Source organism: Sciurus carolinensis, chromosome 2 (genome assembly GCF_902686445.1).
Source record: "Sciurus carolinensis chromosome 2, mSciCar1.2, whole genome shotgun sequence".
NCBI classification, from domain to species: domain Eukaryota; kingdom Metazoa; phylum Chordata; class Mammalia; order Rodentia; family Sciuridae; genus Sciurus; species Sciurus carolinensis.
Genome location: NC_062214.1, coordinates 15,012,119 through 15,029,135, shown reverse-complemented (window position 1 = coordinate 15,029,135; position 17,017 = coordinate 15,012,119). Strand labels below are relative to the sequence as shown.

General features: G+C 50.5%; 1 protein-coding gene across 1 annotated transcript in view; it reads right to left on the bottom strand.

Moving 5' to 3' along the window:
- Nucleotides 1-17,017, bottom strand: part of Jph2 (junctophilin 2) — a 67,216-nt gene that overhangs the window by 33,060 nt on the left and 17,139 nt on the right. Inside the window, exon 2 of the mRNA XM_047540034.1 lies at nucleotides 11,732-12,515. Within this exon, the coding sequence (XP_047395990.1) occupies nucleotides 11,732-12,515 (784 nt within the window). The remainder of the gene's footprint in view (nucleotides 1-11,731; nucleotides 12,516-17,017) is intronic.

Sequence of the window (17,017 nt, the reverse complement as noted above, 5' to 3'; positions counted from 1 at the left end):
GATTTGGGAAGGAAGGACATGAGGGAGGGCAGGAGTCCCGGGCCAGGGCCCCTTCTGTCGTTTTGAGCCCATCCCCAGGGAGTTAAATACACTTAACGGAACCTCATCTCCAGGAATCTCAGGAGGCAAGCTAGAGACAGAGAGGACAAGGACACAAAGGCAGTTGTCCAGAGGGAGCTGAAGGTGGTCACCGGGTTCATGTTTCACCTGAGGATCCTCAAACAGCGGCCAGGGCTGAGGAAAATCACACTGGTAGGCTAGGTGTATGTGTGGGGGCTCTATCTGGAGCAACCTTTTGGAGGTCAGTGGGGGTCCCCATAATAATTACAATGCAAGGGGCATGTGGCACACACCTGTAATCCCAGTGACTGGGAGGTTAAGGCAGGAGGATCACAAGTTTAAGGTCAGCCTCAGCAACTTAGTGAGGCCCTAAGCAACTTAGCAAGATCCTGACTCAAAATAAAAAATAAAAAGGGCTGGGGATGTAGTTCAGTGCTAAATTACCCCTGGGTTCAAGTCCCAGTACCAAAATAAATAAATATATAAAATTCTTTTCCACCTAGAAAATCCACCTCTAGGAATTTAACCCACACGTGTACATCTGTCTTCATTGCAACCATCGTTTAAATCTTTGTTAACCATATATTGGAGGGTGGTTGGGATGCTGGGCAGGGGTGATTTAGAATTTTGCTTTTTGTTTATGTTCATCCACTCAAAGGTACTGTGGACCCCATGGGGAGAGAGTCCACTGAATGCATTTGGCAGTGAATGTCAGGAGTCAGTCCCCTGCAGAGACTCAGGTGAGCTGACATCTCCCGGTAGTCCCTGCTTATCTGCAGTTTCACTTTCCAACTTCAGTTACCCAAGATCAACCACGGTCCAAAAATATTAAATGGAAAATTCCAAAAAGAGCAATTCATAAGTTTAAAATAACTTCTATGATAGCATATTGTTATAGTTGCTTTATTTTGGTATTAGTTGCTGCTAACCTCTTACTGTGCCTAATTTGTTAATTAAACTTTATCCCAGATATGCAGGCATAGGGAACAAACAGTCTCATGCACTCATTGGGGGTCTTGGAAAGCAGCTCAGTGGATAAGGGGGACTTCCGTATTTCCCACACATGCCAATGGTGTTCAAATGTCACTGGTAGGAAAAGTCTCCAGTCTGTGAGCAAAGACATGGGTCCTTGGATGCTCAGTGCAGCCTCATTTGTGATCATGAAAAGATAAAATGGCTTCATTCTCCACCGGGAGAGATTGGTTGAAAAAAATCATGGCACCCCAAACTTTGGGATATTCTACCACCACCAAAAAGAGTAAGGCAGGCCTACGAGCATAAAAGAAAAGGACTCAAAACATGAAGTCAAAAAGGTAAGCTGCAGTTCTAGTTTTAGGAAAAACACAAGCAACAAACCACAGCAGAAGAGGCAAATGGAAGAATTCTTCAGGTGAACTGTAAATGTCACTTAACAAGTGCAATCCGGGCAGAAGTAGGACAGGGATTTTATTGCCTCTTTCTTATTTGGATCTTCCTTGAATTTTAACAAGTATGTTGTTTATAGCAGTGTTAAAAAGAGCAAAAGAAGAAAAGAGACAGAGAACCCCACTATGTTAAGTAGCAGACGGGTGCCGTGGCTAGAACAGTTGCATTTATAATAGCAGCTGAAGGAGCAGACGCTGGGGTCAGAATGGGCCCTGTTCCTTACCAGCTCTGGAACTCTGGGCATGTTTGAAAAAATCCCTTTGTGCCTCAGATGGGTCGACTCAGTCTGCCACATACTAAGTCCTCAATTAATGCCACCCAATGAGAGCCATTATCCCCAGGACCCCGTGTGATCCCGGGAGACAGGCAAGGCTGAGAGGTTAACTGCAAGTGTTGCTGAGCGCCAGGGTCTCCTGACTCATGTCCCAGCGCTCCTACCCCACTGGCCTGTTCCTGCCACAGTGGCCTCTCCCTAGTGGAAGAGGATGAAGGGATTGTGGTGAGAAGCAAAGGATTCTTGGTCTCTATCTCAACTGCTGACAATGTCCTGCCTGTGCAGGAGGAAAATGTGCTGGGCGACCTGGGGTTCACCACTGCCCGTCTCTGTGCGTCTCCCCCACACCCTTCCCTTCCTCTGCCCACCCCACCTAAGGTGCATGTGGTCCCACAGCTGCCAGCCAGGCAGAGCGCCACCTCAACCGCCTCTTTCCTTCAATAAAAAATAAAACAATAACAGAAGGATAGATTGACACTTCTGGAAATCCAAGTTCTGGTTTGCTTCCTACTGATGCCCCTTCCTCCCACACCCACTTCCTCCCTGCCACATTTACAACAGCAGCAGAAAGGACAAAACACTGAGGAATAAATTTAACAGAAGAAGTGCAAAATTGCACACTGAAAACCACAGAACATTACGGGAAGAAATCGAATTGAATTGCTCATAGATTGGAAGACTTCAAATCGTTAAAATCACAACACTTCCCCAACTGATCAATGGATTCAACAAAATCCTTATCAGAATCTCAATTGCCACACCATTTGGGCGGAAAGTGACCATCTGATGCTAAAATCTACGGAGAAATGCAAAAGACCGAAGATATCCTAGATAATCCTGAAAAAGAACCAAGTCAGGGGATTCGCACTTCCCAGTTTCAAAACTTAGTACAAAGCTGTAGTAACAAAGAGCAGCCTCTGAGAGGCCAGGTACAGAAATCAATGGAATAGAATCAAGAGCCCAGAAATAAATCCTCACAGTTATGATGACTTGATTTTTGATGAGATAGCCAAGAAAAAATGGGAGAAAGAATAGTCTTTTCAACAAACAGTGCTTGGAAAACTCTACAGCCACAAGCAAAAGAATGAAATCAGACTCTACCCCACACCATCGACAGAAATCATCTCGAATCACAGAGCTTGACATAGGAGCCAATACTACAAAATACTTAGAAAAAATATATACAGGAGAAGATTTCAGATTAAACAATATTTTCTCAGACATGACACCAAAAGCATAGGAATCAGAAGAAAAATAGATTAAACTAAACGTCATCAAAATTTAAAATGTTAGCACTTCAAAAGACTCCATCAGGAAAGTGCAAAGATAATCCACAGAATGAGAAAAAATTGCAAAGCACACATCTGAAGAGCCTCTGAATTCAGAATTGACAAAGAAGTCTTACAACTTGATAATAAAAAAAGACAACCCAATTTTAAAATGGGCAGAAAGTTTGAATAGACACTTCTCCAAGAAGATATATGAATGGCCAGTATGTTCAAGGAAAGAAAGTCAACATCATTAGTCATTAGGAAATGCGAATCAAAACCACAAGGAGACGACCTCCCATTCGAACAAACCAGATGTGAAATACATTGGATAAAACTGAGAAAGCCAGACACAGTGGTCCATGACCGTAATCCAACAGCTCAGGAGGCTGAAGCAGGAGGATTGCAAGTTCAAAGCCAGCCTCAGCAACTTTAGTGAGGCCTTAAGCAACCTAGCAAGATCTTGTCTCAACGTTTTTAAAATGCCTTAAAAAGGGCTGGGAATATGGACCATGGATAAAGCACCTCTGGGTTCAATCCCTAGTACCAAAAAGAAAAAAAAAATTGAGAAAGAAATAATTTATGTGGAACTATTGTTGACTATTAGGTGGAATAATAGCTTTAGGGTTATATAGGAAATACCCTTATATTTTAGAGGTGCATCTCAAAGTGCTTTGAGGTGAATTCTTTCATAATATCTGGAGTTTAGATTTGTTATGCTTTGGATATGAGGTGTCCCCTAAAAGCTCCTGTGTTAATGTTCAGAAGTGAAATGACTAGGTTTTGAGACTGTAACCTAATCAGTGGATTAATCCACTTAATGAATTAATAATTTGAAAGGACTACTGTAGTAACTGTGGGCAGGTGGGGCGTGGCTGGAGGAGGAGGTCACTGGGGATGTGCCCTGGGGGGTTATATCTTGTCCCTTGGTTCGGCCCTCTCTCTCTCTGCTCCCTGGGTGTCCTCCGCCATGATTTCTGCCATGTTCCACCACCTCACCTCCAGTCCAGAACAGTGGAATCAGCAAACCCTGGACCGAACCTCTGAAACCAGGAACCCAAAATAAACCTTTCTTTCCTTTAAACTCTTCTGGTCAGATCTTTTGGTCACAGACATTAAAATCTAACTAACACAGACTATTTCAGGAAAAAAAAAAAAAGTTGTATATAAAAGATAAAGCAAATAGACCAAAATTGCTCACAAGTTTTTGAGTACATGAGTCTTCATGATACCAGTCGATTTTTATGGATGTTTAATTAGTTCCATAATAAAAAAGTCAAAAAAGGGAAGATTTAGGGTCACCACACAAATCTCTAGTTTTCTTGAAAAATCAAGAGCTGCACTAACACTGAGTCCATGATCCTGTGGGCGGTCATTGGCCATAGCCAGGAAGTGGCAGGCCCTCCCCAGGGGACTGGAGGAGGCCAGGTCCCGTGTCCTACCACCTCTAATAGTCTACCAGCTCCTTATACTACAGACCCCCCCCTCAAGGCATTCAGATGGTAATGTCAGGCACCGCTCCTGCTCCTGGCCTTGGAAGCTGACCGGCCTCATCTGGAATCTCCCCTCCCTGCCAGCACTCAGTGACTCACTGCTCCCAAAATACTCCCCACACACCCCCACCTCCCTGCTGTCGCACATCCCGGTGCCTCCACCTGGGACGACCTTCCCTCCCCACTATGATGAACCCCGACCAGAGGTGGCTGCCTGCAGGGAGCTCTCCCTGACCCACCCCTGGGGCCACAGGCTGCTCTTGGCTTTGGGACCTCACTTTCAGCTCCTTCCTCCCTTTATTCCACCACCCACCGTTTCCAATCCCTGTCTGTTGACACCATGAGGCTGTGAGTCCCTGGAGGACGGTGGCCCTGATGATCCACTCTGTGTGCCCAGGGCCTCCGCACAGGCCCCGCACTGAGCAAGTGCTAATCAGAGCTTGTGAAAGGAGACCCAGTTCAGGTCAGGAGAAGGCGAAGAACATTCCTGACCCGCTCACCTGGCTTCGACGCCCATAGCTCTGCCATGACGCCGCCATGTGTGACTATTTTAAGACACTTAACCTGTCTGTGCCTCAGCTTCCATCTGTAAAATGGGAATAATAAGACCTTCATAGGCCTGTTGAAGGATTGCACAATGTAACAATCTATTACTTAGACCTTAGACTCATGCCTGGCTCTCAGAAATAAGAACAATATCGGTGCTACCTACAAATAAATTTTAAAAGCACGCTCAAACAGGGGCAGTCACCAAGACCCTCCCTTAGACCTCGTCCAGGGCCTAGCCCTCCTCCTGGGGTAGCCTGGTGTAGAAATAGGTGTGGGCAGTGTGAGGTGGTGACTTGAAATGGCATCAAACCCAGTTCCTTTTTTTGGTTGTGGGGATTGAACCCAGAGGCGCTTTACTGCTAAGCCACATCCCAGCCTGTTTCATTTTTTTAATTTTGAGACAGAATCTCACTAAGCTGCTTAGGGCCTCACTAAGTTACTGAGGCTGGCTTTGAACTTGCTATCCTCCTGGCTCAGCCTCTGGAATTGCCGGGATTACAGGCAGGTGCTACCACACCCTGCAGTTCCATTCTTCTTTCAGTGGAGGAGAAAGTCCTGCGGAGGTGGCTAAAGCTCTTTCAAACCTCCAACCCCTTGCCAAGGTCTCTTTTCAGCCAAAAGAACAGTCTTCAGACGCAGCGCCTCTGGCCATCAGCAGCCTGCCTTGGATTTGAATGACACTGTTCTGTTTTCAGCATGCCTTGGATATGGGTTTCCCATTTACAAGGGTGATCGGAATGCCCTTCTAATTTTTAAGTAATTGGTTAAAAGATGAAGATTCAGGACCTAAGTGTGTGTGGGGGGGTATAATATGGATGTGACCAAAGTTGGGAGCGTGGCTTGCAGGAGGTGAAAGTTTGGAAAACACATTGTATGAACTGAGAGAGGAGAAGGCCATTCCCCAGGTGACTTCGATCTCAGGGAGACCCAAAGCTCCACACAGAATGAGAGCTGATTCATAGTAACAACCTCTACCTCCTGTTTGAAGAGGAAGATTAGCCCCAGAGAGGTGCAAACTTGCCTGGGGTCACACAGCTTCCAAGAATCTGAACCCAGATTCAATGCTGGGCCATCCAATGCTTCAGCCCGAATTCTTGGCCACTGGGCCACCTGGCCGCCCACACACAAGAAAAATTCTGTCCCTAGCAACTTGCAAAGCCGCCTCTAGTCCTGCACTCAACTTGGAAGTTCTGAGGGCCAGCCTGGGGAGGAGCTGCAGGTGGGGAGGGGTCTGTGGGGACAGAAGACAGAGCAGCTCAGTGATGTCACCCCGGCACAAACCCTGAGACATTCTGAACGTTTGACCCTGGAGTAGCTGAGAACTCTCCAAGGATATCCCTCGCCAGCGCCACCAGGGACACAAGAATACCAGCCAATGACAATAGCCGTTGACATTGATTGAGGGCTTCCTGCTGCTGGCCCTGCGCAGAGCTGCATAGGCAGACTCCGCTTTAGCCCTGAAGACGCTTCAAGGTCAATACCATTTTTCTCCCTTTAGAATTGAGGGTACTGAGAGCCCTGGACCTAGCCACCTCCTCTGCTCCTTCCAGAAGGGAGTCACTTAGCAGGGTGCTGGTGTAACAACCAGAGAAGTTCGGGCACCTCTCCAAATGTCCCAGCTTCACTCCACAACCCAGCACCCACGACCTTAAAAGGCATTACCAAGAGTTCCTCATCACAAAATGAGAAGGCAAGGGTCTAGTTCCACCGCCAAGCAGCCGTGGCTACGTCTTCATCCTTTCTGTGCCTCGGTTTCCCTACCTGGTCGGTGGCGGGGCTGGACTATCTCCAGGGGCCTGGATGGATCTAGAGCAACACTGCCAATAAAATGCAATGTAAGTCACGTGGGCGGTTAAAATGGTTTCTATAAGCACATTCGAAAAGTAAAAGGAAACCGGTGGAGTTGATTTCCATAATCTATCTCCTCTAATTCAATATATCTAAAGTATAACATTTCAACACAGTAATAGATTACATCCTTTTCATACTAAGTCTTGGAAGTCCAGTGCGCGTCTCACACTCGGGGCATCTCAACGCCGACCAGCCACATTTTGAGTGCCCCCAGGCACAGGCGCAAGGGGCTAGGACACTGGAAGATGCAGGTCTAGAATCTTTTTCCACCTCTGGTCCATTTCAAGGATGAGATGTGTCTGCTTTCTCCCTTCTCCTGGGAAAGGTGTCCTGATGGTAGACTGAGCTGGACACACAAGCCCAGGGCCAAGAGCTGGAGGCCGGGATGGAGAGAATCCCAGGCCACGCAGGCTCCAGGAAGCTGCTGGGGACGCTCCCTGTCCCTCTGTGGCCAAGACACTCACCAAAGCCCCAGGGAAGGGGAAGAGCCACAATCCCGAGTTTCCTCTTCACTGAAGACTCCCTTAATTGGAAATTCAGCCTGAGCTGGAATCTGCACAGAGCCACCCCAACACACGTGGCACCAGCCCCAGGCATAGGGACTTGCTCCTCACACATAGGAGGACTCCAGACCTCGCCTGCGCTCCGCTCCCAGGAGCACCAGATGCAAGGTCCGGCACACCAATGTCTCACTCCTGAGGCTTGGGCGGCTGGGAGCCCAGTGCCCTTCTGCGCAGGGAGAGCTCAACACCTCCACGTTCAAGGGTGCAGGTATCAGCAGGAAGGTGAAGGGAAGGCAGGAAAAGTAAGGAGGCAGAGAGGGGCAAGACTGTGCCCCAGGAGAGAGAGGAAGGGGGAAATCCCTCCTTCTTTCCAGCCTTCTATTCCCTCGCCTTTACATTCAAACACATGAGATCCTAACAATGGTTTTTTTTACGGCTGGCTGCTTTGTGCTGGGCACTTTACAGGCCTGAGTTCATTTCCTCCTTCTAACAATCCTGTGAGGAAAGAGGATCCCAGGGTCAGAGTGGTGACTTGGGTAAGATCACACAGCTAATCAGTAGAAGAGCCAGAGTGGTCTTCCGAACCCAGAGTCAAAGCTCTCCCCCATGTCCCAGGATGGTCCAGCCCAGTCCTTGGCTTCTACCTGTCATAAGCATAAACACCCATTGTAATCTATTTATGGGTTGGGGTTTAGCTTGGTGGTAGAGTGCTTGCCTAGCATGAGCAAGACCATGGGTTCGATTCCCAACACTGCAAAAACGTGAAAAAAAAATGTTCTCTTTAGAAAAATGAACAAATCTCCTACACAGAAGAATCTCAAATAATATATATGGATATCCCCCCAAAATGTGAAGCTTCATTCCAGACCCTTCTCCTTGATTGTGGGATGAACTTAATGTCTGCATTCCAAAGAATGCAGTATGGAAAGGGGAAAATGGTAACTTTACATCAGAGACTCTTGGCAGACTCTGTCGGAACCAGGTGATGATGTCTTGTTTTGGCATGGGTAAGTCACGTGGGTTTCACTTGACCCTGGTGCGATTCAGTGAGAGGGCATCTTAATTCTGTGGTCTACTCCAAAACCTACAATCTCAGACTGATTATGAGAAAAATAATTTGACAAAGTCAAACAAAGGGGCAGCCTACAAAATATCTGAGCAGTAGACCTACAAAACTGAAAAGGAAGGACTGAGAAACCATCAGAGATCAGAGGCCACTAAGGAGACGAGACAACTTAATGCAATAAGGGATCCTGGACATCAGTGAAAAAATTAAAAAAAAAAAAAAACTAGTAAAATTCTTATCAAGGCTGAAGTTTAATGAACAGTAATGTGCCAATATTAGCCCTGATGAATGTATTACGGTAATGTAAGAAGTCGGCACGAGAAGAAATGGGGGTGGAAGGTATACGGGAAGTCTTGGTACTATCTTCGCAACTTTTCTATAAATCTAAAATTATTCCAGCATAAGAGTTTTAGTTTTACAAAGTTCTCCCTTTGATTCATAATAGTGTCCAGAATTAGACAATAAGTTATAGGCTACCTGGTCATAAATGTGGTCCTGTCTCTTAGTTCATTTATGCTACTACAACAAAATGTCTGAAACTAGATAATTTATAACCAACAAGAAGTTACTGGCTCATAGTCCTAAAGGCTGAAAAGTCCAAGGTCAAGGTAAGGCAAGCTCAGCATCTGGTGAGGCCAGTATCTTCTTCCAAGATGGAGCCTCACACACTGTGCCCCCCAGAGGGGAGGAAGTCAGGGTCCTCACGTGGCACAAGACGGAAGGACCAACAAGTAAAAGGAGACAAACGCACCCTTTCGTAATGGTATTAATTCTACCCAAGAGGACAAAGTCCTTCTGGCCTAATCACTTCTCTAAGGTCTCATCTTTTAATACTATTACAATCAATGACAATTAAATTCCAACATGAGTCTAGAGGGGACAAACTATAGTAGCTTCTAGCCAAGAAGTTTTAAGAAAATCACCCCTAATTTCTTTCCCCCTAATGATACAACTTTTCCAGGTTCATAGCGATTTAAATCTCATAAAGTTAAGAAAGAGCGAGATGCTCAGGTTAAAACTTCAGAATCAGAAAGCAAGGGGCTGGAGCGTGGTTCTCCCACTTGCTTGCCAGGTGGTCTGGGTAGACTTTCTTTGGACCTTGGTCTGCACATCTGTCAATAAATGAATGGCGACAATAACTAGAGATACCTACTGAGCGGTGGCTTGATCCAGCACTGTAGTGGACACTGTGGTGTGCCATCCAGCCTCCCCTTCAAGACTGAAGGGTTGACTTCTCCCATGCCAGCTGCTCAGAGAGCAGTACTCTCTTGGCTGAAGAGAGTGGTCCAGTCCTGATCTTGCTCTTTTTTTGGAGGATCACCTGCACAGTGCTAAGGGCGAGACGCCCCAGTTCCGTCGTCCCAACCTGGGACATCTTTGAAGGTCATCTCCGCTGCAGAGCGCCCCTTGTGGTTGGACAGGCCTTGTGGAGATCTCATTACTGCCCAGGGTCTCCCTCTACCCTGTTCTGCTTCCTCCCCTTCCCCACAGGTGTGCTCCCCAGGAACATCCTGCCATCTTGGATCTCCACCTCAGAGTCGACTTCCGGGGGAACTCACCCACGGCAGGACTGAGAACTACTGGGCCTCACTATCTTTCTTAATCCACAGACCAACCCTGTTTTTATAAATGAGACAATTGAGGTTGGGGAAGAAAATAAAATGAGCCAAGGACATATAAGAAATTATGATACCATCTGGGAGAACTGGAACTCACACAGGCAATCGGATGAGCCCAGGTCTTTGAGCCATAAAGGACAGGAGTACCGGGGTTTGTCTCTAAGTCTGCTTAACTCGGGAGCCACGAGCCCCAACCTCCAAAGCAGACCCAAATGGCCACCAACAGGATCCCCAGCAGCACCGGCACAGTACCATTGTCATGCCACCGGCATGACTGTCCCTGCGGCTCACTCCAAAGTACCTAAGTGGGCAGCAGGAGGAAAGGGGAGCAATGCAGGAAGAAAACCCAGCGTGAACACAAGTCCTCCAGCAAGAGGGACTGGTGGAAGATAACAAAAGGCCCAAGTGACCAGCATAGAGGGAAAAAAATCCAGGTCCAAGATGAGAACGGTAGAAGGTGAAGCTGGATCAGAGGGCAGAGCCAGATGACAGAAGGCCATTCACTAACTGGGTGATTTTGGAGAAATCACCTTAGCTCTCTGACCTCACCTGTAAAATAGCAATAAAAGTAGTCTCTAATAAGGTTGTTGAGAGGACTGAAGGAGTCAATATTTGTCAACCACTTAAAATAGCCATCACATAGTAGGTGCCATAAATGTTTGGAGACAATACAAATCTTCATCTGAAATAAAAGGAGAAGACGTGGAGGAATCTGAATGTAAACAACAGGGCAGGTGCTTGGGGGATGGCAGGCAGGGTGGATGGGTGCCTGGTTGGGGGTGGGCTGGGAGAACATGGGTCAGTGGCTGGAGGTGTAGTGGATTGTTGGATGGAAATATGGTGATGGAGGTGGATGGGCTGATGGGAAGGTGGTTGGGTGAGTGGGTAGGAGGGGTGTTATTTCAGTGGATGAAAGTGTGATGGGGAAAAAGGGGGTGCAGCTGAATGGTTGGGCTAATGGAAGCAAAACTGATGTTAGGCTGGGTGGCTGGGAGCAGCTGAGCGAGTGTGGGGGACAGGTGGATGGGGGACAGACATGGGGCTGAACACAGGTCTGGGCACTTGCCTGGGTGGCTGGGTGGATGGATGGGTGGAGAACTGGATTGTTGGGTGAGTAAAAGGAGGCACGGTTGGACGGATGGGGGAGGACAGATGAATAAAGGGTTGCCTGGGGGTTGTCCAGGTGAAGGTCAGAGAGGTCAAGCAGCTGGGATGGATGGAAGGGCCAGGTGGACAGAGGGGTTGCTCGGGTGGGTGTTAAAGAAGATACAAAACTGAAGGGATTGGATGGAGGCTGGATGGTGGACTGTGACCGTGGGTGCCTGGATGGTTGAGTGGGGAGCTGGTGGGTATGAGAAAGGTTGGGTGGAGGAGGTAGGAATTAAGTCAGCCAGGGTGCTGGTGATGGCAGGAGTAGGGGGCGTATGAGGGTATGGATGGATGGATGATTGGACAGACTGACAGCAAGGGACACCAGCTACTGAAGCCCCCCCAATTGACCTCACAAAGGTCACGAGGGAATGTAAAAGCAGCAGAAACGGGCTTAGAGATGGCCTGCTAGGCTGGCCCGCTCCAGGACTGGTCCCCCACAGCCCCGTCCAGCGAGGCCCCAGCCAGGCCTACCTGGAGGCGGCGATCTCTGCCTTCTGCCGCGCGATGGCGGCGGCGCGCTGGGCGCCCTCCACGCTGTGCTCCACCTTCTGGCGGACCTTGTTGCTCTTGAGCGGCAGCACGCGGCGCTTGGTGCCCTTGACCAGCACGTTGTGGCGGTACTTGCCTTCCTCGCGGTGGCCGTCGGGCAGCGTGGTGCAGCCGTAGCCGTGGCGCAGGTTGTCCAGCCACTCGCCCTCGTAGCGCAGGCCGCTGGAGCGCTCGCTCACGCCAAAGCCCGAGCGTTTGTCATTCTTCCACTCGCCCATGTAGGTCTCTGTGGTGGTGGCGTCGATGTCCGCCTCAAAAGGCGCGGCGTCGTCGGCGCCCTCGGCGCCCTCGCCCAGACTGGCGGTGGAGGCCGCGTCGCTGGCACCCGAGCTCAGGTCGCTCTTGAGGAAGCTGACGCGGCTGCGCTGGCTGCCCAGGGACGTGCGTGACTCTGTGCGCCGCAGCTTGCCCAGCAGGGCGCCCCGCTGGAAGAGGCCACCCCGGGGTGCGCGCGCCCCCTCGCCGCTGGCCAGCAGGCTGAGCGCGAAGCCACCGCGCGGGATGGCCGGCGAGGGCAGCGTCGGGCCGTCGGAGGCAGGTGAGGTGGGCGAGTCCGGGGCCACCGTGCCATTGCTGTGCTCGCTGCGCAGAGATGACAGCGACGTGCGCAGCGGTGAGCGCACCACCACGGCCATCCCGTAGGGCACACTCTGACGAACCCCGTAGCCATGGCGCATGCCATTGGTGAACTGGCCTTGGTAAGTCCCTGTGGACGAGGAGAGCTCACGTCAGTGGGTGGCACCAGGTGCCCTGCATGTGCACAGTGTCTGGGTGTGTAAGGACCGGAATGGGCAAGGTGGGTGGCTCTGAGTGGGAAGCACAGCCACCTGAAGGGCAACTGGTGCAAGTTACCGTCAGTGAGGTTGGAGAGGGTTTGCCCAGTGGTGAGAATATTTCTGCTGGTGGGAACATGGTAAGTTCACAAGCGCACAAGGTAGGCAAGTTTTGTGGGTCAGGATGTCACTGTGTGAAGTTGTGTGTGTAGTCGAGGCCCTGGGAGTGGGTGAGATTCAAGGACTGTGCATTCACACAGAAGGAAAAAGCCAGGAGGAATCTGCAGGGTGGTGTGAATGTTTCCTTTCGCGGGAACATGCTAAGGTCACGAGTATGCAAGATGAGGTGTGTGGGTCGGTGTGCAAGTATTATTATCTGAGCAGGCGAGGCTCTGTTGAAGTGAATCTGAATGAGTGTGCACACATTTTGGATCACACACTGGAGAATGTGCAAGAGCACGAGTGGGCAGAACAGGGGGTTTATGCAGTAGCGTGGCTGCATTTGTGGGAGTGTGCAAGGCAGCGTGTGCTCAGAGCGTGAGATCGTGTGAGTGAGACACGAGGGGATATGACCTAAGGGTACAAGAGTGTGCGAGGTCTTGACTGCAAGGAAGGGCAGAGTGGAGGGAGAGGGCAAGACCACTGGAGGGTCAAAAAGTGCCACTCTGGGTGAGTTGGCAAGGTCCTCTAGGTACATGAGGTAAATGCACGTCCAAGGTCATGTGAAGGTTCAAGGTCATGAACAGACAGGGCAGTTCGTTTAGTTACATGAATATTGGAAAGCATAATATTGTGAATGCATTTATGCAAGAGACTTTTGTGGAGCTGAGTGCCCCGGCACACCCAGGTAATCCCAGTGACTCGGAGGCTGTGGCAGGAGGATTGTAAATTCAAGGCCAGTCTCAGCAACTGAGCAAGGCCCTCAACAACTTAGACTCTGTCTCAAAAATGAAAAAATAAAAGGAGGATAGGGACTGGGGATGTGGCCTGGTGGTAAAGTGCCCCTCAGTCAAATCCCCAGTATCGAGAGAGAGGGGGGGGGGGAATTTTGTGGGCACATGTGTTAGGTTTTTTACTATCTGTGATCACAAGTGTGAGGACAGTGCGTTCAGAGTGAAGGAGTGCCTAGGGTCCCATGGAGGTGACATTAAGGGTATGTATGAGGTTCTAAGTGAGCAAGGCCACCTGAGGGGCTCAGCACAAGGCAATACGTGGCTGGAGGCTAAGTGAGTGTGCGGTGTGGACACCGGTGACACTGGGACCGTGGAACACCACTTGAGCAGGACAATGACGTCAGCAGACACAGCCCTATGGGGACACCGTGGGTGAGCTACCCAGAACAAGACAGCTGAGGTTAGTGAGGGACCACTCAAGTCCTCTGTGAGCAGAGAGAGGAGCACAGGCTCCAAATACTGCCTCCGCCCTTGTTAGCTGTGTGACCCCGGGCAACAGACTTGAACTCTCTGTGCCTCTGCTTCCTCATCTGCAGGGATAATAATTACCTCTTACTTCATAGTATTGCTTAAGGGTTAAATGGGTTAATACCACTGAAAAACTGAAGGAAAAGACTGATTCTGCAAAGCTGGACTAGCTCCGGAGGCCACCTGAGCTGTACAAACAAACTGACACAGAGTTGCCAAAATGACTTCACCCTGCACCCACATCCTTTTGGCGGTTCTCCCCAGGGCTCCATCCCAAACCCTGTCTGTCTTCCCTGATTGCGTACCTCATTCCTATATATCCTACCGTGCCCCCAAAATACATTCCCCACCCCTTCCCCATCAGCGTCCCTCTGCGGCTCCAGATGTCAGCCCGGAGGTGAATGTCCCCCAGATGCTGCACAGCTGTCTCCAGCTCATCACCGTCTCCGGCTCATCGCTGTCTGCACACACCACCTGCCCCACCGCTTGTCTTTGCCTCCCCCAGCAGCACTGAGACTGGTGCTGTCCCCACCTCCGTGCCTCCAGCAGGCAGGGCAGTGCCCGACGTGCGTTCACTGCACTGAAGGTGGAAATTCAGAGCCCCGGCTTTAAACAGCACGACCCTCCCCTCCCCACCTTGAACAAAAACTAAATGGCCTTTGCTGTGGTTGGATCTTAATTGTCCTCCGACTATCCATGGCAAAGTCTGGTGCTAATGTGAGGCGGAGCCTGCGAGGGGCGGGGCCTTGAGAGGTGGGGCCTTGAGAGGCGGGGCCTGTGAGAGGCGGGGTCTGTGAGAGGCGGGGCCTAGTGGGAGTCTTTAGGCTCCAGGCCTGCTCGGGCCAAGGGGCTGAGGACTACTGCCCCTTCCTCTCCCTCTCTGACTTCCTGGCTGGGAGGTGGGTGGCTTTGCTGTGCCACGCACTCTGCCATGATGTGCTGCTTCTCCACAGGCCAAAGGCAACAGGGCCAAGTGATCACAACCTGGAACCTCCAAAACCCTAGGCTAAAATAAGTCTCTTCTCTACAAGCCCTGTGCGGGTATTTGTTACATAGTAACAGAGGCTGACGAACAGCCTTCTTCCTGACCAGTGTCCAGGCAAGGAGAGGGGCAGCCATCTGCTGAGCAGAGGGCACAGCTCAACCACCAGGCCCTTTGGCATTGTCTGTTCCCACGTCCAGAACCTGTCTGACCGCTCCATTTAAAATCAGCCCGCCTGCCCCGCCCGCCCCGCTCCCTGGTTCACTTTATGGTTCCCGGGGCATTTATCCTTCCTGATGTGACTTGTAGGACTTGATTACTACCTTCTTTGGTTTTCTTCCCCAGCTAGAATGGAAGCTCCATGACGGCAGGGGACTTTTCTGCTTTGTTCTCTGAAACAGCGCCTGAAACCTGGAGGTGCCCGTTAACTGGCTGACGCTGTCTGGAAAGGCCACCACGCGTCGTGGCCTCGGGCAGCCCCCTTCCTTTCCAGGCCTCATTGCCCACTTGAGTGGACGTTCCCTAGGGTCGGGCCTAACTCCAAGATGCTGGGCTTCTGGGCACAGGGGACAGTGACTTTGGAGGTATCCAGGGGCCTCTACACTGTCCAGTCCCTCCTAGAATAGGCTGCTGCCTTTGAGGGCCCCTCTGCCACCTGCCCAGCCCTTTCTATTAAGAGCCCCACTAAGGGTCGAGGACGATGCTGAAGACCCACTTAAAGGTCTCAGCAGTCCTGTGAGGCAGCTCCCTACTTATGCTCATTTCCAGGAGAAGCAGATGGTCTGAGACATTCAGCAACTTAACCAAGCCTGCCTTCTGCAGAGGCTCATGGTTGGAGCCTGTGGCCATTAATCCTGGTGCACAGTTGAAGCACGGGGAAACTTCTTAAAAACCTACTGATCCCTGGGCTTCACCACTGGAAATCCGGCTTTAATCTGGTGGGCAGAGTCCCTAGTGTTTCCAGCTCCTCTGTCCAGCAGGCAAAGAGCAGCTAGGGGTGAGAGACACGCCGGTCCTTACCTCCCTTCAGTGACCAGCCACAGAAAACCAGGACCATAGTCCTGGACTGTCAGCTATACCCAGGCCAAAGAGAAACCGAGAGAGACCAGAGAGGAGAGCATGGGATGTGATCTCAGGAGGAAGGTGTAAACATGACCTCCATTTCTTATGGATGGAAGGATGTGCAGAGAGGTTGTGTGACTGACCCCAAGCCACACAGCAAGAAAGCAAAAGTGAACAGAGAGATGAGAGAACGGGGCGATGGACAGACGAGAGCGAGGCTCCACTTCCCAACTCGTTCACACGTGAGCATGCTGGGCAGGGGGCAGAGGGGCCGCCCAATGGGAGCCTCTAAGCTACGGAAGCTCGGCCGGTTCCTCTTCAGACTCTCGACTTCATCTGAAAAATGGGAAGTCAGTCCCCACCTTCCAGGGTTCCTGAAGACTGACCGTGAGACAGCAGAGGATGGGGACACCCAGCGTCCTGGGTACGGGCGAACTGCAGGGTGCCACCCGGCGGGGTGCAGTCATCCAGCAAGACGACCAGTGCGGTCAGCAGGGGTGGACCTCACGGCCAGGCCACGCAACAGAGCCAGAGCCGCACAGCACGGAGTGCTGGGTTCCAGTTACACGAGCGGCTCAAATGCACTAACCAAAGGGGCCAAACAGGTCTGTGGCTGCCAGGGGCCGGGTGGCGGGGTGGTCAGCCGCACAGGAGGAAACTGAGAGGACAGCTCCCTTGACCGTGCTGGCGTCAACGAGGCGTGTGCATCTGCCAGGACTGACCACTTGAAATGCATTTCGTTGTATGGAAATTATGCCTCTGTACAGTTGATTCTTAAAAGTTTAGATAGATAGATAGAGAGAGAGAGAGAGAGAGAGAGAGATCGGAAATAAACTTTTAAGAAAACAAGAAATGCCCAGCATCATATATTCTAAAACTGTCTATCAGGGCATCTTGCAACCCATCTTTCCAAGTGGACCTAGACTCTGGGTACTTGTCAGCATCTTCACTTGGACTAGGTGGTGGCAGG